This window comes from Castanea sativa, chromosome 3 (genome assembly GCF_040712315.1).
Source record: "Castanea sativa cultivar Marrone di Chiusa Pesio chromosome 3, ASM4071231v1".
In the NCBI taxonomy this organism is placed as follows: domain Eukaryota; kingdom Viridiplantae; phylum Streptophyta; class Magnoliopsida; order Fagales; family Fagaceae; genus Castanea; species Castanea sativa.
In genome coordinates this window covers 30543868-30568151 of record NC_134015.1, presented here as the reverse complement: position 1 = coordinate 30568151, position 24284 = coordinate 30543868, and the positions used below count along the sequence as shown (strand labels likewise).

The 24284-nt window shown below is 33.6% G+C and overlaps 2 protein-coding genes across 2 annotated transcripts in view; both read left to right on the top strand.

Annotated features, from left to right (window-relative positions):
• Window positions 1-1396: 1396 nt before the first annotated feature.
• LOC142629351 (uncharacterized) lies at window positions 1397-24180 on the top strand. Its single transcript, XM_075803323.1, has 14 exons — window positions 1397-1565; window positions 6968-7531; window positions 8109-9308; window positions 9426-9753; window positions 10449-10710; window positions 10804-11020; window positions 11133-11500; window positions 11644-12147; window positions 12431-13628; window positions 13793-14146; window positions 14287-14524; window positions 19831-22949; window positions 23148-23275; window positions 23486-24180. The coding sequence occupies exons 1-14, from the start codon at window positions 1443-1445 to the stop codon at window positions 23808-23810; spliced, it is 8928 nt and encodes a 2975-aa protein (XP_075659438.1). The 5' UTR covers window positions 1397-1442; the 3' UTR covers window positions 23811-24180.
• LOC142628810 (uncharacterized) overlaps window positions 24157-24284 on the top strand; it is a 14481-nt gene continuing 14353 nt past the window's right edge. The window contains exon 1 of the mRNA XM_075802846.1: window positions 24157-24182. Within this exon, the coding sequence (XP_075658961.1) occupies window positions 24157-24182 (26 nt within the window). The remainder of the gene's footprint in view (window positions 24183-24284) is intronic.

Here is a 24284-nt window from a genome sequence, read left to right as displayed (position 1 = left end):
TACACGCATAACTTCCAATAACAGTTCGGTGAGAAATATGTAACTCCCAAGCAGTTGTGGAAGTTATCTCTGAACCCTCACACCTCTTGAAATCTAGGGGAGGTTACAAGTTTGATAACTGTTCTTAGGACATTATATAAACATTTATTCAGACAAAAACAAGGGTACGTTTTACACATTCCAAAAAAGTTGGAACTCCAAATTATAGAGAGAAAACTAACTTTGCTATCGGAGGATTCTTGGCCGGCAACCCCAGTCACCTTTGATTGTTTTTTCTTTTTCAGATCATCAAGACAACAAGTAGTCCTTTCAAGTCCGAGGCGTTCAGCCTATTGATTTTCTTCGCATCATCACTGTGTATTGTTCCTTTTGCTTTATAACAAAAATAAATTGTTGAAATATACCCAACAAACATCTTTTAGTATGATTTTTATTTTTGAGAAAAAAAAAATTTCATATCTAAAGACGTTTTGGTTTTGTTAGGAGAACGATATATTTTAGTATCGGTTAATATCTGTATACCATTTTAAGCTCTATATATATATATATATGAAATTATATTAATAATAGTTTTTTTTGCCATATTAAACTAATAATTTTAATAATATATATTATAATTTTTTAAAAATTTTACAAGCCTAAAAGTCTTCCCTTCTAGTAATAATGGATCAATTAATATAATTGCTTCTATCTTTTTTGTGCACACTGTACCTAATATATTAGTCAAGTCAATTCTTTTCCTATTTCTTTTTCTTCTTCCCCACCCTTCTCACATTTTTTTTTAATTTTATGATTGTACTATTTATTATCGGAACAAGATACTAATCGATATTTTGGTGTGAGCAAAATTATACCCCAAATCTCGCACTTTTCTAGAGCTTATAGCTTATAATAATGTGGCGTTTTCTTAATGCTAACGCAATACAAAAGAAAACAAAGTAGATATCCCAAAGCTGGCACTTCTTTTTTTCATAAAAAAAAAATGTTGCACTTTTTTAAAAGTTTATAGCATATAATGCAGTGACGTTTTTTAAACGCTAATATGGTACAAAAGAAAACAAAGGACATTGCTTTTGTGCCCAAGTAGCCTTAAAATAATTTTGTAACCTCTCTCTTTACTTTTCCTTTCCCCCAAGGTATCTGAATCCTGGTACTCGTTCGATGCTTTAATCCATTCTCTTTTAAGGTTAAAAAGCAAAGCCAAAGACGTGGTGCCTTTCTTTTGATAAAAAAAATAATGCCCGTACTGTTTATCAAAAAAAGAAGAAGGTAATGTCCGCACTAAAGATTCCCAGGAAACCTTTTTCTCTTACTTGTTTCCTTCCTAGATAAGAAAGCTCCTTCCTTTACTCTGTGTCTATAAAAGAGTCACAGAGAAATGGCCAAATGGGTTTTTGATGACATAATATATTAATGCATGCAGAGAGATGATATAAGAAGAAATGATGATGAAGGGAGAGAGTTCAAAGAAGATGAGAGCAGTTCCTAATGATCATGGCTTCACTGACATTGTGCTCTCTTGGTCCCTTGATCAAATTGAAGATAAAGACCTTTTCAAGGACCAGGTTTGCCTTCTTCTTTTCTTTCGGTTTACTTCATTATTACTGTACAATATATCAGTCTCTGATGGTTTTATTTTTATAGCAGCTTTTTAAATAATATATTGCTTTTATTTTTAATTCTCCATGAGGAAGCATTAAATGAAGAAATTGACGCTTACAAAAGAAGATATATGTGTTATTTTTGTTATTTCATTACTTTATTATTTTTGTCTTGGTGGGCTTTATTATTTTAGGCCCAAGCCGATTTCACCAGTTTCCTCTTACGACTACAAAAGGCTTCTTTTGGCATTTCTTTTCTTTTTTGGAAAAACCTACCAGAATTTTGAATTATATTATTTTCTTTACTAATGTTTTTTTTAGAAGAATTTTCTTTACTAATGTAGTTTGTCTTTGTAAACCTTTTTTTTTTTTTTTTTTTTTTTTTTTAACTAGTTCAATAATTACAACAATGAGAGATGAGTGATTTGAACTTGATTCTCTTTCATAGAGGATTAAAAGAGTACATTCTCTTTCATAAAGGACTAGAGGAGTACATTTGACTCTTGGGTAAACTTCTTTTGTTTTTAAACTTCTCCATGTGTTAGTAGTGATATTTTTGTTTGTCAATGGTTAAAGTTTTCATTTGTTGGCCCACATTAAATTTTCCCCACCTTTTTTTAGTTATTAAAAATGAAGAACAAAAAAAGTTCATTTTCCAAAATGAGATGGAAATTTTTTGGAAAACTATCTTATTTTTTAGTGTTTTTGGTGAAAATGTTTTGTGATGAGATAGGGATGTATTTTGAGAAATTTTGGAAAAATTATCTTTTAAAAATAAGTCATATTTTTAATAGGGTTGTCCATTAACTATAGATAGTTATTCTTTAACTGATTTTTCCCAATGCTACCAACCATAGGAAAACACAAAAAATTATCTAACATTTGAGAAATGCTTTTACCCCTAGATCGAGGGTGTAAAATGGAGTCATCACTTATTTTATTAAAAAAAAAAAAAAGAAAAACATAAATGAATTGAACATCTAGATTTGCATTGAGAGTAAAATTACATTTTGATAAAAATATTACAAAGCTTTGATCCTAGTTACAATCTGAAGAAAAAATATATTGCTTTATTTTCTAGTTACAATCTACCAAAATGAAAAATTACATTGGACAAAATACTGATCTAGAACCCAAAATCTAGGCTAGAGGATTAAGTTACAAAGTGGTAAGGTATTAAACGCCCACCTTATTCAGGAAAAACCGAACTTTATATCCACAAGGCATAAATTGTAAAAAACACACGGTCATGTTGACTTTGAATTTAAATATTGCATGCATTTAAAATTCATGTAATTCAGTTGCTAGGCTTTTTAGATCTAAGATTAATCTTTTAACTGAAAAGTATTCCATAGATCTATTTTGAAAATAGCTTAATTTACAAAAAGGATTTTGAGATTTGAAAACATGCAGAAAATTAATTGAAGAAAATGGATCTGAATTGTAGAAAATCAAATCTAGAATTTTTATTGAAAGAAAATCTATTTGAATGAAGAAAAATCATATCTGTATTTTAATGTCGAAAACTTATTAGAATTGTAGAAAAATTAGATCTGGAATTTAATGATTGAAAATACAATTTTAATATAGAAAAAATCAGATCTGAAATTTAAACGTAAAGAAAACATGTTTTGTGATGTAAAACACTGGATCTGGAATTTAATGCAAAGAAAATTATATTTGAATGTAGGGAAAATCAAATCTGAAATTTTATGCAAAGGAAAACATATTTGAATGTAGCGAAAATCAAATCTGGAATTTAATGATTGAAAAACATATTTGAATGTACGGAAAGTCAAATCTGGAATTTTATTGCAAAGTAACAATTTTTATGATGTAAAATGGTAGATCTATGAATTAATTTAGAGAAAAGATAATCCTAGATCTAGAAATTACATTGAGCTATTTTAGATCTAAATATATAGACAATATAAACAAAACGGGTTATGAACAAGAAAGAAAATATGCTTGCATAAAATTAAGGATGAATTGCAAATTACACCCCTAAAGTTTGGAGTTGTTTTAAATTTTACACCCCGAAATTTTAGAGTTTGAAATTTATCCCCTGACGTTCAGAGTGTTTAGATTTTACACTTATCATTTTAAAATTTGGATTTTATCCCTAAAAGTTTGGAGGTGTTTGGTTTTTACACCCCTAAATTCTGAAACTTTAGGGTGTAAAATTTTAACATTCTCAAACTTTAGGGAGTAAAATACTCCTAAAATTTAGAGTGTAAAATTCAAACACCCCAAATTTTAGGGGGTAAAATTCAGATTCTGAAATTTCAAGATGTAAAATCCAAACATCCCTAAACTTTAGGGATGTAATTTGCAATTTACCCTAAAATTAAGATGCAAATGGGGATTTCTCTTAGAAAAGCAAGAAAGTTTGGAAAATAAAATCAATCACTAAACTAGCGAGAGATTGTAATCTCACGAATGCTTAAGAGAGAAACCTAAACTAGTGAAGATCAATATTTTTGTAGATCTTCTAGAAAATAAGGAGAAGTGATGTCGTGGAAGCCTTAAAAAAGCACACGTGATGCTCTCTTTGATGAAATAGAAACTAAACTATTAATTTCTAGTAGTGAATCTCAAATCCATGAGGGGTTTTCTTGAATCTACAAGGAGATAAACTAGAATCCACCATAGAAGAAAACTTGACAAAAGTCTGTGTTTATTGATAATATTCTAATTTTCCTTTGACGACTACAAAACATATAAGTACGGAGGAAAACGTCTGAAACCCTAATTCACACTAATTACGCGATTAGGTGACAAAATACCAAAATTTACCAAAAATAACAAAATTGAGTTGAATGCAAAATTATAAACTACTAACCTTAAGGGTTGTCCCAAAACAAGTAGGACCTTATTCTGACTTTTGAGCAAAAAGTTATTAAGGAAACAAAATTACTATAAATAGCAAAATTGTAGTTTTCGGGGCCTTTTCAGAGGATATCTAATGGCAAGGCAATGGCTATTGCTTAGAAGGCCGTTTCACTTCAACTTGCCAAATTTCATGCGATTTCGATTCCGAGACTTATGATTTCTACTAGTGCCTTTTTAGGTGTGTGGGAGAGTCTAGAAAGGCCATGGCAATTTGTTCTACATCAAGAAGGGGTGCTTTGAGAGTTTTCACATCAGTTTGTGTATAATAGAAAACTCTGTAAAATTTACATAGTTTTGCTAAAAAATGACCCACATCATTCTGTATATTATTGTGTAAATTTACAAGTTTGCTACAGTATCTGTGTAAATTTGCATCGACACTATTAATTTTGCATTTAGTTGTTTATTCTTTCTTTATGTATCTTGAGGATGAAGGAAGAGAGTGAATGGTAGTTGTTGTGTATAAAGAAAGAGAAACAATTAATAAAGTCAAGAAAAATTGATATTTTAATAAAATGTAGTGTAAAATAGATAATTTAATGTGGAATGTTTGAAAAGTGAGTATGAAAAATAGAAAAAGTAGGTTCTTATACTAAAATATATCATAATTTTTACATGAATTGATGCGAATACTCTGACTGAACGAGCTCCCCTCTATTTATAAAGGAGTGAGTAGCATTAGTTTTAAGCTGAGTGCTTAGAAAGTCAGCACCCACGAAGTGGGTGAGAGACTTATCTCGAAAATAACGAGATTTGGTTAAGGATATGGAGCCAAAAATGTACAATTATATTTTAACATACTTTTAGCAAAAAACTAAATAAGTTGTTCCTAAACGCACGTAATCAGGGCAAATTTGCTGAAGTGCAAATCAGCACATTTTCTTTTTTTATAAGAACCAAAACTATATAGGGAAAATCAGCACTTCTAAAGTGCCACTTGGCACATCAATGATGGTTTCCTAGTTTAACTGTTTCACTTGCTTTGCATGTTTTATAGTGTTTTTTTGAGTTGAAAAATGCATTTGGACGAATTTTTGAGATATTTCATGATAAGGAATCTTTCAAAATGATAATTATGATTTTTAAAACAATTTTCATTGGGATAATTACTCAAAAATCACATTATTTGATAGTGGTTTGTTTTTATTAGCATATAAATTTTATTCATTGCACTAAGCCACATATTATAATATGAACTCAGCTAATCACAAATTTCCATCTAATTAATTTTAATTAGTCGTTTTTAGTATCCAATCAAAATTAATGATCATTAATCCTATATAATTAGTCTCATGCAAAATATATTGACCGTTAAAACTTGATCTTGTGATATCTTCCAATCTAATTATTTGATTGAGGCATTGGTTGCGTGGTTGTGATCGTTGAAACCTAAAGATCATCCCCATGAAGTGTGATTGATTAATTAGTGGTTAAATTACCTTTGTACCTTGGATATGTGAAATGACCATCTTGCCCTTTCCAAAATTGTATTATGAGTGCGAAATGGGGTGTCTACAACATAAGGTTTTCCAACAAAACATACGGAGTCATAGTTTGTATATAATGGGACAAAATATACTATATGATATATAATGTATATAACATGGAATATTTAAGTGTTTCATTTGTGTTAATGTTTTAAAAGTTTAGCATAAAAACTTAAAAGGAAAAAAATAAAGGTTAAATTGAATTACATACAAGTATATTATAGATTTGAATGAATAATTGATGGCTTTATATTATATTATTTCTTTTACTATATTCCAAATGAATAGCATAGTTGTTATTTTAAAATAAATTTGTAAAATATTATTGAAGAACATTTAATCTAGGACACTATCAGGTAATGTCATTGTATCCAATTTATAGGCTTTGTATTTCTTTGTGAGAGTGGGGATCGGAATTTTCATCGAATCCCACTTAGGACCCATGGATTTGTTTTCAAAAACAAAGAGGGATGTTTCACTTTTCCTTTTATTTTTTTTCCCAAACTATAGTCAAGTATATATTCAATTGAGAATCTAATACAAAGTTTCCTCTAAGAGATTCTATCCTCCAAACTTGGTGGTCTCTTTTAACCTAATAAAGTGTAGAATTTTACATGCCTATTTGTTGCACACTCTGCTGGTAGAGTAAAAGCCTAAGCTGTTACTTGATTCTTCTATCAGACGATGTTTTCTAAATTAAAAGAAATTACAGAGTAGGAAGACAAAGCTATATACTTGTTCTTATCATTTTCCTGGGGGAAGAAGTATTGTATGTACTACAAGAAAGTCAGTATCTTGTAAAATTGCTATTAATAGTAAACTGTCCTTTATTTTGAATGCTTATTATAAATTGAATCTAGCATTCTCATTAGATATCTTATTGAGAATATAAGTGAGCTTAGCATCTTATATATTTAAGCGTATAAACCTCCATTGAATTTCTTTGGTACTCTATTTTGAATTAACATCTTGTTTCATTCTTTATAGGTAAAAAAGATTCCGCGGTCCTTCGAATCAGTTCGCCAGTATTTTGGTTCATATGTTTACCCATTATTGGAAGAAACTCATGCACAAGTCTATTCAAGTATGGAGATTATATCAACAGCACCTTTTGCTCAAGTAATTAAATTTGATGAATTTGAGCCACACGGAGAAAATTTGTATGGTGTTCAGGTTGATTATTGGAGTAAACGATGCAGTGATCGTAGCAAGGAGCCTTACAAAACGTTGCTTGGAGATATTTTAATTTTAGCAGATGCTAGACCCGAGAAGATTTCTGATTTACAAAGAATAGGAAGGTCTTGGGCTTTTGTAATGGTCACCAAAATCCCAGAGGATGATATTGATGATAATGATGATATTCAAGAGGATAATGATACATCTACTAGCTTTAAAGTCAAGGCATTGAAAGATATTGATGTTGATGTTGGGAAGAAATCATCGTTTGTGGTTTTCTTGACAAATACAACCCCTAGCAAGAGAATGTGGAATGCATTGCACATGCATGGAAATCTGAATATCTTTAGAAAAATCTTGTGCACTAGTTCTTTGGTAAGCAATTTGGGTATGAATGTTGAAAATTTAATACTACTAAGCATTAGATTCAATTGCAAAATGGAATTGTCCCATTTGGATTGACATACTATTCATGCAGATACAACAAAATAGATAGCATGGATTATAGTATACTGATATTGTTTTAATTATTATTTGACAAAACATTTTACTTGAGAAGAATTAAGAGGAAGATAAATTTTTTGTGCAGTACTCTAAAGATGTTTTCTTAGTTGATCCTAAAGCAGCAGTGCTTATTTACTTGTCATACCAATGGAAGTTCCAACTTTTCTCTTTTAGAAGCTGGTATTAGTATTCCTCCCCCATTTACAACAGTCGTGCCTTTAAACTGTTGTGATTATGATAATATGGTTTGAGTTTATTAGCCTTCTCTGTCCCTCCCGCTCCAAATTTTGCTAATGAAATATCATGCACATGCATTTCGTTAATTTATCTGTAAGTCAATTGCAATAAGGGAAACTTGTTTTGGTTTTTCTAAATTTATACTTGTTTTACCATCATTTGTTGCTAAGACTTTCTTTAATTATTTTCATTTTCTAATGTTGAACAACAGAATGAGGAAGACTGTGAGCTCTGTTCTGCACAGAGTGATGGCAGTTGGGATGAGAAATTGGCAATGAGTATTACTTCAAAACTGAATGAATCCCAAAACAACGCTGTTCTTGCTTGTCTACGTAAGATGCATTGCAACCACAAGTTGTCTGTGGAACTTATATGGGGTCCGCCTGGTACTGGCAAAACAAAAACCACTGGCACCCTGATTTTCACCCTTCTAAGAATGGGATATAGGACTCTTACTTGTGCCCCAACAAATGTTGCAATTAAAGAAGTGGCCTCTCATGTCCTAAAGTTGGTGAAAGAATCCGTCAAAACCAACATTGGAACGGATGCTTTGTTTTGCTTACCTGGAGATATTCTCTTATTTGGGAATAAGAAGCGTCTCAAGGTTGATTCGGACATGGAAATTATACAATTGGATTATCGGGTCAAAAAGCTTACACAGTGCTTGGGGCCTCTGACTGGTTGGAGGCATTGTTTTACTTCAATGATTGATCTTCTTGAAGATTGTGTTTCTCAATTTCACGTCTTCTTGGACAATGAACTGATCAAAGAGAGAGAACAAAACAGTGAAGAAGAAATTAAAGAGATAGAAAGTGAGGATGAAACTGATGGTGGCGAGGAGAAGTGCGAGTCATTTCTTGATTTTCTGAGAGAAAGATTTGTTGCTACTTCATCACCACTTAAAAATTGTCTTCTAGTCTTTCGTACTCATTTACCCAAGAAATACATTCTCGAGCACAATTTCCAAAACATTTTTTCTCTTATTGACCAACTTAAGTCTTTTGAAACCTTGTTGTTTAAAGATGATGTGGAATCTGAAGCACTGGAGGAGCTTTTTTCACATTCAGAAGTAGGTCAAGATATACCATCCCCGCTGTATTTAAGGAGAAAAGAATGCCTTTCTCTTTTAAAAGAACTTCAGGGTTCATTTAATGAACTTGATCTTCCGAGCTCTATGAACAAATGGTCAATAATGGATTTTTGTTTCAAATCAGCTTCCTTAATTTTTTGCACTACTTCAAGTTCTTATATGCTGCACTCGGTGGAAATGAACCCACTGAACATTTTGATTATTGATGAAGCTGCACAATTAAAGGAGTGTGAGTCGACCATTCCCCTGCAACTTCCGGGATTAAGGCATGCTATTCTTGTTGGTGATGAGCGCCAATTACCAGCAATGATTACAAGCAATGTATGTAAATGCTATTTGGTTTTTTTGACACATTCATACCTTTGTTTACATGTGAATTGGTTTTCTTTGGTTTTTTTTTAAAATGTTCTTTCAGAATCTTTTAATTTTCTTTGGTAGATTTCTGAGGAAGTTGGTTTTGGGAGAAGTTTATTTGAGAGGTTGAGCTCATTGGGTTGCACAAAGCATCTTCTCAGTATACAGTACCGAATGCATCCATCTATAAGTTTTTTCCCAAATGCAAATTTTTATGACTACCAGATTTTAGATGCTCCAAATGTGAAAGGAAAAAGCTATGAAAAACAGTATCTTCCAGGGCCGATGTTTGGTCCCTATTCTTTCATTAGTGTAATAGATGGTAGGGAAGAGAAGGATGATTCTGAGCGTAGTTGGAGAAACATGGTTGAGGTTTCTATTGTGATGAAAATACTGCAGAATTTATACAAAGGTAACTCCTCTTTAAGTCTCATATTCTATGCCAACCTTGAGATTGTCTTTAATTTGAAGAATAAGTTCAATCAGACTTTATGTTGCTAATGGGTTTATTTTCACAATCGCTGTTGTCATTGCTGATGGGCTATTTGTTCAATTGCACTTCATTCTTTCTACTCTATGATCTTATTCTTGACTTTTTGCCACATTTAAGCCATTCGTTTGATGCCAGTATAAACTGATTTGATTGATCTCTAATTCCCTAGAAAATACAAACAGGAGGAAGTTGATGAGTTTTTTCAAATGGACTTTGTTATTCTGTAAGAAATGATACAATTGCAAAGGTAGGAAACTCTATTAAGACTTATAATATATGTGTCTTATTGCTTGTCAAGCAAGATAAATTTTGATCCTTGTAGACCATGTACATTTTTACCCAAGAATAAGTTAATTCAGCATATGTTAGGACTGGAACATAATGGAGTCTCAAGGATTTCGAAAGTCAGCATATTAAATCTTTTAAAATACTGTAAAGTACACATTTTTTTTCATTTAGAATAGTCATATGTCTGTATCCGTTACTTGTATGTCTTTACCTCAAGCTGTCATGATGGAATCACCTCTGTTAGAGAAACAAGTTCTTAAACTTTGTTATATTTATTTTTATATTGATTTATTCTTTCCCTCTTTTGGCTTTTGCTTTTAATTCAGCATGGATTGGCAATGGTTCCAAACAGAATTACCACATTGGTATAATATCTCCTTATGCTGCTCAAGTAGTAGCAATTCAAGAAAGACTTGGACGGAAGTTTGACGCTCTTGATGGATTTACAGTAAAGGTCAAGGCAGTAGATGGGTTCCAGGGTGGGGAAGAGGACCTAATTATAATATCGACAGTAAGGTCTAATACTCATGCATCGATTGGGTTCACATCGAATCTGCAGAGAACTAATGTTGCTCTTACAAGGGCTAGGTAATATTTTATGTAAGTTCTTTCGAGAAGTTTGTCTTTGCTTCCATTTTAACAAGTATTGTAAATAACAATCGGCCTTGTAATGCCTTTCAGGCACTGTCTGTGGATATTGGGAAATGATAGAACACTAGTGAATAGTGGATCTGTTTGGGAAACCTTGGTCCTTGATGCTAAGAATCGTCAATGTTTCTTTTACGCTGATCAAGACAAGGATTTGGCTAAAGCAATTTTAGACGTGAAGAAAGAATTTGAACAGTTTGATAATTTGCTTAATCGTGATAGCATACTTTTTAAAAGTGCTAAGTGGAAGGTATTTAGCACCCTCATATCAATACTTTTGATTATATAGTCTTAATACTCTTTCTTAATATGCTTATGTTCTTATTATAGTTTCCTTTATTTCCTTCTTGCATTCTCCACAGGTTCTTTTTAGTGATAACTTTCTAAAATCATTTCAAAAACTGAAGTCTGTTCGGAGAAAGAAGTCAATTATAAACCTTCTACTTAAAATTTCCAGTGGCTGGAGACCCAAAAGGTTGAGCATAGTTTGTGAAAGTTCTTCACAGATCTTAAAGCAATTTAAGGTTGAAGGTCTTTATATTGTTTGTGCAAATGACATAGTAAAGGAATGGAGTGACATTGAAACGGAATTGCAGTACTCTCAAGTTTTGAAGATCTGGGATATAGTACCTATAAAGGATATTCCAAAATTAGTGAAACGTCTTGATAGTATGTTCGGAAAATATACAGATGACTTTATTAATTGCTGCCAAGAGAAATGTCTTAAGGGGTATGTGTATTTTCTTGCATTCTTGTTGATCCATAATAATGTTTCCAATTTTGAAACTTGGATGATGCCTTATATTGATATTTTAAATTTACTGGGATTTCTTTTTTATATTTTGAAACTTTTTCCCTTTGCATGGTGTCTAGGGGTTTGGAAATTCCAAAGAGTTGGTCAATCCCTTTTGATATTGTCCGGATTAAGAAACTTGATAACCATGAAAATGGGATTGATCTAAGTGGTTGTGCTGCTGATGGCAGAGGTTATGTTGAGAATGCTAGAGTGAATGAGAGTCTTATGCTGATGAAATTCTACTCCTTATCATCAGGCGTAGTGACCCACTTGCTTTCTAACCATGATGGTGGTGAATTGGATCTACCATTTGAAGTATCTGACCAAGAGCTAGAGATAATCCTTTTTCCTAGAAGTTCATTTGTACTGGGGCGGTCAGGTACTGGGAAAACTACTGTTTTGACTATGAAGTTATTTCAGAAAGAAAAACTGCACCATATGGCAAGGGAGTTATTGTATGAGGAAAAGGAGGTTGAGAAGACCATTGCTGGGATGAAGGAAAATGTATTGCACCAACTTTTTGTGACAGTTAGTCCTAAACTGTGTTATGCTGTAAAACAACAAGTTTCTCATTTCAAAAGGTGTGTAGATTATCTAATAAAATGATTTTCGTGAATTTACTTTGCGTCTTTATGAATTAGTTTGCTTGATTTTGGACTAGAAACATGAACTCAATATATACTTTAATTTCTTCAGGTTTTTGAGAAATTGGAAACATAACATATGTTTGATATTTCTTTTTTTCCTTGACGTGGATTGATTGTTTCATTTCGTAAATGTGATATGCACTTTTCTTTCTAGGCAATAATGTTGGTTAATATAAAACGAAAAGCCTATTGTAACAATTTTTTTTTCCACATGCAGCTTTTCCTGTGGTGGTAATTCTTCAAAAGGAAGTAGTTTAATTGATATGGATGATTTTGATGATGCCTTTCAATTCAAGGATATTCCAGATTCGTTTGTCAATGTTCCTTCCCTGTCATATCCTCTTGTCATAACATTTCACAAACTTCTGATAATGCTTGATGGAACTGTAGGTAATTCATACTTTGAAAGATTTCATGAGGCAAGGAAACTTTCTAAGGGTCCAATAAGTGGTAGTTCAGTTTCCTTACAGAGCTTTATAAGGATGAAAGAAGTTAATTATGAAAGGTTTAGTACAGCATACTGGCCCCGTTTCAATACCCAGCTAACTAAGAAGCTCGACCCTTCTAGAGTTTTCACAGAGATTATTTCCCATATAAAAGGTGGCTTGCAAGCTGTGGAGGCAGGTGATGGTAAACTCAGTCGTGAGAACTATGTTCTACTCTCAAAGGGCCGGGTTTCCAATCTATGTAGACAGAAGAGAGAGAGAATATATGAGATCTTTCAAAATTATGAAAAAATGAAGAAAGAAAATGGTGAGTTTGATTTTTCTGATCTTGTAATTGATCTTCATCGTCGATTAAGAGTTGAAAGATACAAGGGCGATGAAATGCATTTTGTATATGTGGATGAGGTGCAGGATCTTACATTAAGCCAAATGGCTTTATTCAAATATATTTGTAAAAATGTTGAAGAGGGTTTTGTTTTCTCTGGTGATACTGCCCAAACGATTACGAAGGGAATTGACTTTAGATTCCAAGATATAAGATCTCTGTTCTACAATAAGTTTGTGCTGGAATCAAAAAGCAGTGCACAAGATGGAAGAAAAGAGAAAGGAATAATCTCAGAGATCTTCCATTTGAGCCAGAACTTTCGTACTCATGATGGAGTTCTTAAGCTATCACAGAGTGTGATTGAACTTATTCATCATTTCTTTCCTCTATCTACTGATTTTTTGCCACCTGAGACTAGTCTTATATATGGTGAAGCTCCTATTCTGCTTGAATCAGGGAACAAAGAAAATGCTATCATAACTATTTTTGGCAAAAGTGGAAATGGTAGAGGAAGTATTGTTGGCTTTGGTGCAGAGCAAGTAATATTGGTACGAGATGATTTTGCTCGGAAGGAAATTACCAATCACGTTGGGAACCAAGCTCTTGTTCTAACAATTGTGGAGTGCAAGGGCCTTGAATTTCAGGTGCATAAAATGCATGTTTAGTCATTTGTTTTATTACTTTACAATTTATTTATATGTTTTAATATTATCACTTCTTTTATCCAAATCGAAATTCATTAACATTATCAGTAATTTATTGGGTCATATTTTTCAGCCCATTTATGACTCATAATTTCCTTGTGTAGGATGTATTGCTGTACAACTTTTTTGGCTCATCATCTCTGAAAAATGAATGGAGGGTGATATATAAATATATGGAAGAGCAAGATTTGCTCGACCCAACTTTACCCATCTCCTTCCCAAGTTTCAATGAGGCTAAACACAATGTGTTGTGCTCCGAACTGAAGCAACTTTATGTGGCTATCACTCGTACCAGGCAGAGGTTGTGGATTTCTGAGAATTCAGAGGACCTCTGCAAACCAATGTTTGACTATTGGAAGAAAAAGTGTCTTGTCCAAGTCAGACAACTGGATGATTCACTTGCTCAAGAAATGCAGGTTTCTAGCAGTGCAGAGGAGTGGAACTCCCGGGGCATTAAGGTTACTATTGATTGTGACCCTATCTGAAGGATCTAGTGTTGTCTTATCTCTCTCTCTCTCTCTCTCTCTCTCTCTCTCTCTCTCTTCTTTGGCAAAACCATTACTATAGATGTCCAACTCTTGTATTTGTTTTTTTGCAGTTGTATTTAGAGCATAAGTTTGAATTTGCAATCACGTGCTTTGAAAGAGCTGGTGATATTTATTGGCAAAGAAGGTCCAAGGCTGAGGGTCTTAGAGAAAATGCTGACCATATGCGCAGTTCAAATCTTGAAAAGGCAAATGTTATGCTTAGGCAAGCTGCTGAAATATTTGAAACTATAGGCAAAGTTGATTCTGCTGCACAATGTTTTTCTGATTTGGGGGAGTATGAAAGAGCAGGTATGCATTGGATTCTCTGACTTTGGTCTAATATAACCTAGCATTTTTTATGTACATTTTGTTATTGTTCTAGTGTCGCAACTACATCATTTTTTTTGGCAAATAACATCATCTAGAAATTTAATGTTTGAAAATTAAAAGTTAAAATTTTGAGTTTTAATGTAATAAAAGTTGGAGAAGATAATTCTACATTAGAGAATGGTGTTTTCCATGGTTTTTTAATTATTTTTATTTTTTATTGTTTAGAGGGAGAGGGTTTATTTTCTAGTGCAATGTCTAAGTCTCATCTTGCAAAGTGCAAGTGCAAGTGCAAGTGCATAGTCAAGGTTTGAGAGCAGACACATTATACAAATATTTATAGGTAGGACACTGTTGAAATTATCCTTATCTAAACCTCACTTAAATTGGACCAACATTGGAGTGACCCCTTCTTGAATAAGTTGAGGAAAATATTTAAGAGGGGGAAGGTACTCCACATTGACGTAATCAGGGAGAAGTTTTTGTAAGAGAATACTTAAAGACCAAAACTATTTGAAGCTTTTTTTGAAACCAAAACTGTTGAGTCCACATGATGAGGTAGGCAAAACATGATCAAATGTAATCAATTTTTAAGAGTCTTAATGAGTATTTTGTGTGTTTGAAGTCCATTTCAAATCCGAGACAAGACCAAGATTGTAGAAGTTCACAAGTTTATGGAATCTTGATATATGCTCGATCAAGAATCACTAATCTCAATCTATTGAGATTCGTGTGGAATAGATTCCAAGTATGTTTCAATCAGCCCTCATGAAGCTAGGGCATGGTTTTCAATCCAAGGTAAAAAATAATAATAATAATAATAATAAAAGAAATTCAAGGGCTCGCTTTTCAAGAATTTTGGAGAGCCATGTGGTGTAAACAAACTATAGGAGATTTCCAAGTTTCCTCAAAGCATCAACTAAGGATCATTGTTCATGTTTACAAGGATTTGGTGATTAAGGTGAAGTTGCTAAATCTGGTTAATATAGAGTAATTGGAGTGAATCTTCAAGTGGGTACTTAAAGTTATGAGCGGGTGTTCACATTTAATAGAGTTTGCTTGTATTAGATTCTGTGGATTTGAAGCTGTGTATAGTCACGTTAGTAAGTACAGTGGAGATAGCAACATGGAATAGGGTAGGGGTGTCCACCCACCCACTAGACCCGACCCATCTGCCAAAACCGACTAGAACCGACCCACCTACGATCGACCCAAGAGCTCCAGTGGTCGGCAGTAGGTTCCAAACCCCAAAAACCGACTCTAACGGTTCTCTCCTCTAAAACCCGCATCAACCAACCCGACCATGAAACTTATCAAAATTCGACAATCCAAGCTTTTTCTGGCAAGTTTTTGGCCAAAACTTCAGATCCTACTAGATTTATGCCAAATTTGGGGAGATCTCAGGCAGACTTGTGGTAATCTCACCAGATCTAGTGAGATCTCACCAGATCCAACGAGATCTTCGTCGAATTTGGCTAGATTTTGCCTGAATTGCACTGTTTTGGCCTGCTTTCTCCACTGTTGACAGTTTCAACCGAATGGACTGCTATCCAACGTGAATCTAACTGCTCCGATCTAACTCCCTCGCCGATTGACGGTGGGTCTAAACTTCCTCCACTCGATTTGGTTGGGTCGGGTTGGTCGTGGGTTGGGCACAAACCCAACCTAGATCGATTCGTGGACATTCCTAAAATAGGGTTATTCTATTTGTAAAAACTTCAATTCTACACAATGGATCTATTTTGCAACTAGCTTTGGAGGTTTAAGCCCTTACAATGGTTTTTACTTTGGGCCAGTGTACAACTACTCCTATCCTGCATCAAATTCAAATCCTAATCTTTGTTGGAAAAAGATTATTAGTAGTCTATATATATACTTTTACATAATTTGTTAAAGTTAGCATAGGCATTGGGTTTAATTAAATCTTTCTAGCTTTGTTAAAGTATTTGGTTGTAATTGTCTGTTCCTTCGAAGTTGTGATTGCTTAGGAAATCTTAGTGTGGTTTCCTAGGGTTTCCCTTTTTCTCCTTCAATACATTAATTTAAAACTAGACAATCACCTCAGGGACTACCACTTAACACAAAGGGTGATGTGTGTTGTCAACCTATTTGGCCGAATTTCAAGAAGTTTATTAGAAAGTTTTCTTTCTTTATGTTATTTTTAGTTTTTCTAGAAAAAGACATAACTATCGAACTCATTTGACCTCCTGATTAGACCTTTTGTACTAAATCTTTCCAATTTTCTCGTTCTCTCAATGGTGTGGTCTCTAAAACATTGTTAGCTTAAATAGTCCTATGTATATATATTTATCAATAATTTATAATAAATACTATATGACCGAAAGATTTGACTTTTTCTTGACCTTCTTGCATTATGCCACTTAAGCTTTGAAAGCCTCACGATTTTACATATCATCTAATTTTTGTTATTTTTTTTAATGCTTAATTTCTTATTGTTTTTTTTTCCTTTTACTGAATAATTCTTATTTTCAACTAATATTCCCGATACTTTTTCTTCCTCTCTTATTCGACTCTCAAATCTCATTGTCTTTGTTCAAAGCCAAAAGTCCTCCTCGTATGTCACTTTCTATCCAACTTCTCTTATATAATCTCTCCTCTTTTTCTCAACCCTGATCTATTGGAAGAAGTATGGGCTGTCTCTCCTATCTCGGTCTCTTCTCTTCTTTTTCTTTGTGTTTTCTCTGCTTTGCATTGCTTCTTTTTCTTCATTTTCTCTGTGTGCTCCTCCGTCTTCTATTTCTTCGTTTCTTCTCTAGCTTTGACTTGTTTCTCTCTTTGTGACTGCTTCTCTCTATTTCTTTGTTTTTTCAATTTTGGTTGCACTGGCTCTACAACATTAGACATTGTGATACAGAGTCCCAGAAATTTGAGGGATATGGAGATTGAGGAATTTCTTATACATCCGATTGTGCATGAATGGGCTCCAACAAAAATTCCTCAGATAGCTAAATAAAAAATGATATTTGTTTATATTATTTATTATGATATTGCCATTTACCAATCACAATTATTATCATATCAATTTACAAAATGTTATGTTATAAAAATTGTAGAATTTTTAGCATTTTACAAAAAAATTAGTTTAGTGTATATATATAATGGTAATTCCGAAATGGTACATCACTATTAATTAGTACTAAAATATATTGTTCCCTTAGCCAAACTGAAATGGACTCTTTGCCCCCATGTACACCATGTATTTGACAAAATGTCTCACTTATGCATTAGTTTAATTCAACTTCATGGTTTGTGCCTCTTGTTTAGTTTCCACTGTTTATCTTCTTCTTCTTCTTCTTCTTTTGTTTGTTTTTTTTTGTTTTTTGGTTCCATGTGCATTGAGGCATACTAGACCATCAATAATTAATTGGTATTTTTAGTACATTAGAACTGTCATCATAACAACCCAAATTGCAACATTAGAATAGTAGTCTCTCTACAATGGAATGTTTTATGAATTATGCTTTTGTATTAATATACATTTTCAAAGATAAATGGAGAAAATTATAAATTTGATAACATTTAAACATTAAGGGATAAAACCATTACTAAGTGAGAGATAGAGGGGAAAATTTCTTTGGAAAATATTAGTACTATTTTTTAAAAATATCTTTGAGTAGTTTTTCCATGTTATGCATGGGTTAGCAACTAGTAATATATAGTAGCAGAAGACATTTGGCTATTGGTCAACCTTTTAATATTTTGCCTCATAAGCTTTAATAGTCCCACAATTTTACACCATTTTTTATTAATTTATTTATTATGTCAAAATGAGAGTTTTAAACCGACCACTACTTAACAAATTGAAGAGTTTTAAACCAACTGCTATTTAGCAACATGGAGAGTTTTAAACCAAACTGTTATTATATCAAAAAGAGAGTTTTAAACCAAACTGAAGACGTTTGACTATTAGTTGACCTTCTAACATTTTTCCACATAAGTTTTGGTAGTCCTACAATTTTACGCATCATTTTTTTATTAATTTATTTATTATGTCAAAAGAAGAGTTTTAAACCAACTGCTAATTAATAAATTGAAGAGTTTTAAACCAACTACTACTTAACAACACGGAAAAATTTAAACCAAACCGACCTATTACTATATATATATATACAATACCACTCCAAAACCCTCTATTCAATTTACCCTCTCTCTGCCATTTTTGCTCTTTTGATTTTTTACAAACTCTTTGTCCTCGAGCCTCAAGGTATCTTTAAATATTCTGTATCTGTGTATCTTTTTTCATATTTTTACTTCTATTTCCCGTGTATTTTTGTAATATTTTATTAAGAACCAAACTTCTAGACACCATGTTTGATTCTAGAGTTTTTATAGATGGAGTAAATGCTAAAAGAAAGCTAGAGGTAATGGATGCCACCAAAATATCTTGATTTTTTTATTCTCATGTTTAACATCTTAGTTTTGTTGGATGAATACTTTGTGCCATAGAATGTTATCTTTGTATCACTCTATTTGCTTTTTCCCCCCCTAAAAGAGCCTCAGTGGAACTTGAACAAAATTTCTCTCCAAAATAGTTTGGACTTTGGAGAGAAACCTTCAAACTTCTCATATATCTTTGTATTGAGTGTAAATTTTGAAAATCTAGCCGTTGGATTGAATGTTCTTATTATATCCTTTAAGCTTGTAAATTTTCAAGAAGATCAAATAACAATTGCTATGTTATCAAACAAATGTTAAAATTTCACGTTTTTGTAATCTAAAATTGCGTATAAAAAATAAGTTTATTGATCGAATAGTAAATAACATCTAATTTGAACGAAATTTGATATGTGTGTTAAATAAATAAGGAACATGAAATTCAACAATTAGATTTTCAAAATTCACACCCAAAATTTTCAACCATTGGAGAGAAATTTTGTTTGTAGAACTTAGAAAATTTTCTTTTGTCATCAAGTTATTGTATTTGTTGTTCCATGTTTTATACAAGTTTAAATATAGTAGAAACATAAGTAGTGTGTCTTTATTTCATCATATAAAAAAGACACCGTATGGTTATTTTTTCAATATATATATATATATATATATATATCTTTGTTTCAGTATTATAAATATTGAATAGTGAAGATATTTAACAATCGTTAACTATCTGGTACATTGCACGGGTTAGCAACTAGTTTTTTTTAAAGTTTGATCCAAATTTCAGTTTTGTACCACAAATGTAAATAGTTGCAATGTCATCCCTGAAAATTTATTAGGTACAAAGTATGTCCCATATATTAACCGTTAATTTTAACTTCTTCTTATTGTAGGAAGGCTTTATTTAGAAAAGTGCGGGGAGTCTGAACTTCGAAGAGCAGGGGAATGCTTTTGTCTAGCAGGATGCTATGAACTGGCAGCTGATGTGTATGCTAAAGGCAACTTTTTCTCAGAATGTTTGAAAGTTTGCACCAAGGGAAAATTATTCAAAATGGGTTTCAAGTACATTCAGTATTGGAAAAATAATGCAACTAAGGATTTTGGTGTGGCTAGAAGAGGAAAAGAAATAGACAAGATTGAACATGAGTTTCTAGAGAGTGCTGCTCGTCATCATCATAAGCTTAAAGATAGCAGATCCATGATGCAGTTTGTCAAAGCTTTTCAATCCATAGATTTGATGCGCACATTTTTGAAATCTTTGGATTGCCTTGGTGAGCTTCTATTGTTGGAAGAAGAATCAGGAAACTTCTTAGAGGCTGCCAGCATTGCAAAGCTGAGAGGGGAGATTCTACATGAAGCTGATCTTCTAGGGAAGGCAGGGAATGTCAAAGAAGCGTCCATGCTATTGCTCTTCTATGTGCTGTACAATTCACTTTGGAAACCTGGAAGCAAGGGCTGGCCACTAAAGCAGTTTACACAGAAGCTGGAGCTTTTGGCAAAAGCCAAGTCATTTGCTAAGAATGACTCAAACTTTTATTCTTTTGTTTGTACAGAGGCTGACATTTTATCAAATGAGCAGAGTAACTTGTCCATAACAAAAAAGTATTTGAATGCTTCTCAGAGACATAATAGTGTTGGTGGTGAAATAATTTCTGCTCGAAAAATTCTAGATGCTCATCTTCAGTCAAACTGTGCAAAGTATGTGTGGCATGATTATTTTGTTTTTGATCTGACAAAGCATTCGGAACAGGTGATATCTAGAAATCAGATTTCTGTAGAAACACTGTTTTACTTTTGGAATTTTTGGAAAGATAAGATTCTGAGCATTTTCAAGTATCTCAGATGTCTTGACACTCAAGATGTTAATGAATATAGAAGTTATGGAGATTTCTGTTTGAATTACTTGGGGGTGCGGAGGCAGTTTCATAATCTTAATGCAATCTATGTATTGCTCAACTCTGATGCGGATTGGGTCAGAGAGGACAGTAGATTCATTCATCGAAATGGAAATTTGGTTTATATTGATGTGAGACATTTTGTTGCAACTGCTCAAAGTTACTGGTGTTCAGAATTACTTTGTGCTGGTATGAAGGTTTTGGCCAATCTTGAAGCCCTTTACAATTTCTCAATGAAGAATTCCCTCTCCCTGTTCTGCCAAAGCAGATCTCTTACGTATATCTATGAGGTTGCAAAGTTTCTTTTGGAATCTGAATATCGAAACCATAGTTACTGCAACAATAAGACATTGCAGAGATTTGTTGAACTTTCTACCAAGTCTTTTTTTGGCTATATATTCCCCCTAGATTGGCGGAAATCATTGGCAGAGAACATGTTTTCTCAGAGAGAATCTGAGTTTTCAAGGAATTTACTAGAACAGGTCATAATTGAAAACATCAGCTTGAAGGGTAAGTTGACATACGGGCAAATTGGAAGAGTTGTAGTGATAACTCTTGGATTGGGTAAGATAAACAATGGTTTATATAAGGAGATTTTGAAAAGGTTTGATGGGACTTATGGAAATCCACCATGGAAGAAATTCATTCAGGTTCTCCGTGGGAATATGGGACCAGAATTTCCTCAAGGTACTTTAACTGACAATAACTGTGAATCTCCAAGAGAATTGTGCGTTTTGCTGAAGCTACAAGAAGCTTTGATGGATACTTACAATGCAAATTGGAGAGAAGTCGACTATATCTCACCTGGTTGTTTCTTGTATCTTATTGAGCGCCTCCTAATCTTGGCATCTTGCTTCCAGGGATACTTTATCACTTCGAAGTCTTCTTTTGCTGAATGGTTTATCTATCAAGATGCAGATACCAACCCAAATTCCACTTTAGTGGCTCAAATGAGACCATTCCATGTTATCTTTGAGTTTATTGTCAATGTTGTTCAGCAGCTTCTTTATGATAAGAATAATACAATGGCTTGGATTAGAAGGTCTAATATAAATGTGAAGGACTACTATCCACTGCTGGTACTGAGATTGGTTTCTATAATATGTTTAGTTCATCTGAATTCTGGGGAATTTTTGGAATTTCTTTTGGAATTGCTTGGTAGGAGCTATATTACTGAGCAACTTCCGTGGGAATTTTATGATTTCATTCGGAGAAAACGGAAACATATAAATGTGAATGTGCTAGCTGAAGCATTTAAAAAGATTCACAATCCTCTTGTAATTGTGAGTTTGGCAGGAAATTGTTCAAGGTTTCTATGTCCAGATGCCATTTTTGTGGACATGACGGTAAAACAGTGCAGGGAGGACATGTTAAAAGTCTTGTTTCCGGAGACAGTGAAACCATCACAAGGTCAAACTGAGACATTTGAAGTGGAAGCAACTAACTCTGGCAATGAAGTGCTTTCTTCAGGCACTTATGATCAAGACAGTCGTAATTGTAAGTCTGCACCTTCAAACTTTGCTTTGGTGCCAGATCAGGGGGACTTGAACAACATAAATGGAAGCAAGCTTAAGAAACAGTGCAGGGAGGACATGTTAAAAGTCTTGTTTCCAGAGACAGTGAAACCATCGCAAGGTCAAATTGAGACATTTGAAGTGGAAGCAACTAACGCTGGCAATGAAGTGCTTTCTTCAGGCACTTATGATCAAGACAGTCGTAATTGTAAGTCTGCACCTTCAAACTTTGCTTTGGTGGCAGATCAGGGGGACTTGAACAACATAAATGGAAGCAAGCTTAAGAAACAGTGCAGGGAGGACATGTTAAAAGTCTTGTTTCCAGAGACAGTGAAACCATCGCAAGGTCAAACTGAGACATTTGAAGTGGAAGCAACAAACTCTGGCAATGAAGTGCTTTCTTCAGGCACTTATGATCAAGAAAGTCGTAATTGTAAGTCCGCACCTTCAAACTTTGCTTTGGTGGCAGATCAGGGGGACTTGAACAACATAAATGGAAGCAGGCTGCGAGTGAATTACTTTTGGGAAATATTTGAAGCTTTGAAGTCGTTGGAGCATGGTAAAGATCCAAGGAGCTTTTTTTTAAATGTCCAAATGATGAAGGTAATGCAAAATTTTCATAAAATATTTTACTTCAGCAAAAAGCATTCGCAAATGAGCAACATACTGTATTTAAAAAAAATAAAAATCTTTTTCTATGTAAGCTAATGCCAAATTTTCATATAATATTTGACTTCAGTGAAAAGCATTCACAAATGAGCATCATACTAAATTTTTATTCTATTCCTATGTACATAGCAGGTGAATGTGGAGAAATGTATTCACCTTGTTAGTACTGTTATGCACGAATGCCTTCAGAATGCTATCAACGAGGAAGTAGACAGCATGGTTGATGAACTGAAGCAACTTTCTGCTGCACTGGATGTGAGGTCAGTATGTACATTGACTATGATATGCCTAGCCTTCTTTTGCTTTGTCCAAAAGGGGTCCTTGATCAAACTTACACATTATTGATGGATTATATGGACCAATTTTTACTTTTTTTTATAACTCGTGTACGTGGTAGCGATGGAATATCAAAACCTTCCCTTTTTTTACTGATCTTTTTCTTCCCTCTCTCTTTTGCGTCATGTTCTTAGTGAACTGGAACTTGGAAACAATATGTCAACAATTCAAGAACTTTGCAAGAGATTACTGTCAAGAAGGCCAAATCTGGAACCTATCTTAAGTAAGCAATTCTTGCAACTGGGCACAAACCTTGTGGTTGAGACTTCTGGCAGTATATCAAATGAGCAGCAGTGTGATGTAAAGGACAGTGATAGCAAAGCTAAGGAAAATAGCAGTGCTGATGTTGCATCGGTCTCTAACAGTGAAAACACCTGCGCTTTCAGCAATACAGGTGCTTTATTGGCTTTGTTTGTCTCCACCATTGCAATCGTAGGGGGAGCAAGAAAATGGTTGTGAAGAAGCTATTAGTCACAGATTCCACTCAATCTTGACAGCTGCATAAATGACTAGAATTTGTTTTTCAGTTGGAAGTGGTGCATATTGTGGTTGTTTCACTACTTCTGTAAGCCTTGCACCTCTATTGAGTAATGCCTGAGTCGCAGCATCAAGGTCTGACCCAAATTGAGCAAAGGCAGCGACTTCTCGATTTTGTGCCAATTCCAGTTTTGAACTACCGCAAACTTCTTTCATAGCTTTCAACTGAGCGGCAGACCTGACGCGACTGACAGATAAGCCGACGTTAATAGCAGGTCTAATTCTGCGATAAAGGAGTTCTGTTTCCAAACAGATTTGTCCATCAGTAATGGAGATCACATTGGTGGGAATAAGGTGAAGGGTAACAAGTCCAGGAAAAATAAGAGGGGGTAAAAAAGGAGGCAGTAAGAGATAAATAGATGTACATGAGTTGAAAGTTATTGTGTATTGTACATT

Coding starts and splice junctions, on each gene's coding strand:
- LOC142629351 (XM_075803323.1), top strand. CDS start 1,443: ATGATGATGAAGGGAGAGAGTTCAAAGAAGATGAGAGCAGTTCCTAAT. Junction 13,629..13,792: donor GCAAGGGCCTTGAATTTCAG/GTGCATAAAATG, acceptor TTCCTTGTGTAG/GATGTATTGCTGTACAACTT. Junction 23,276..23,485: donor TCTGCTGCACTGGATGTGAG/GTCAGTATGTAC, acceptor TCATGTTCTTAG/TGAACTGGAACTTGGAAACA.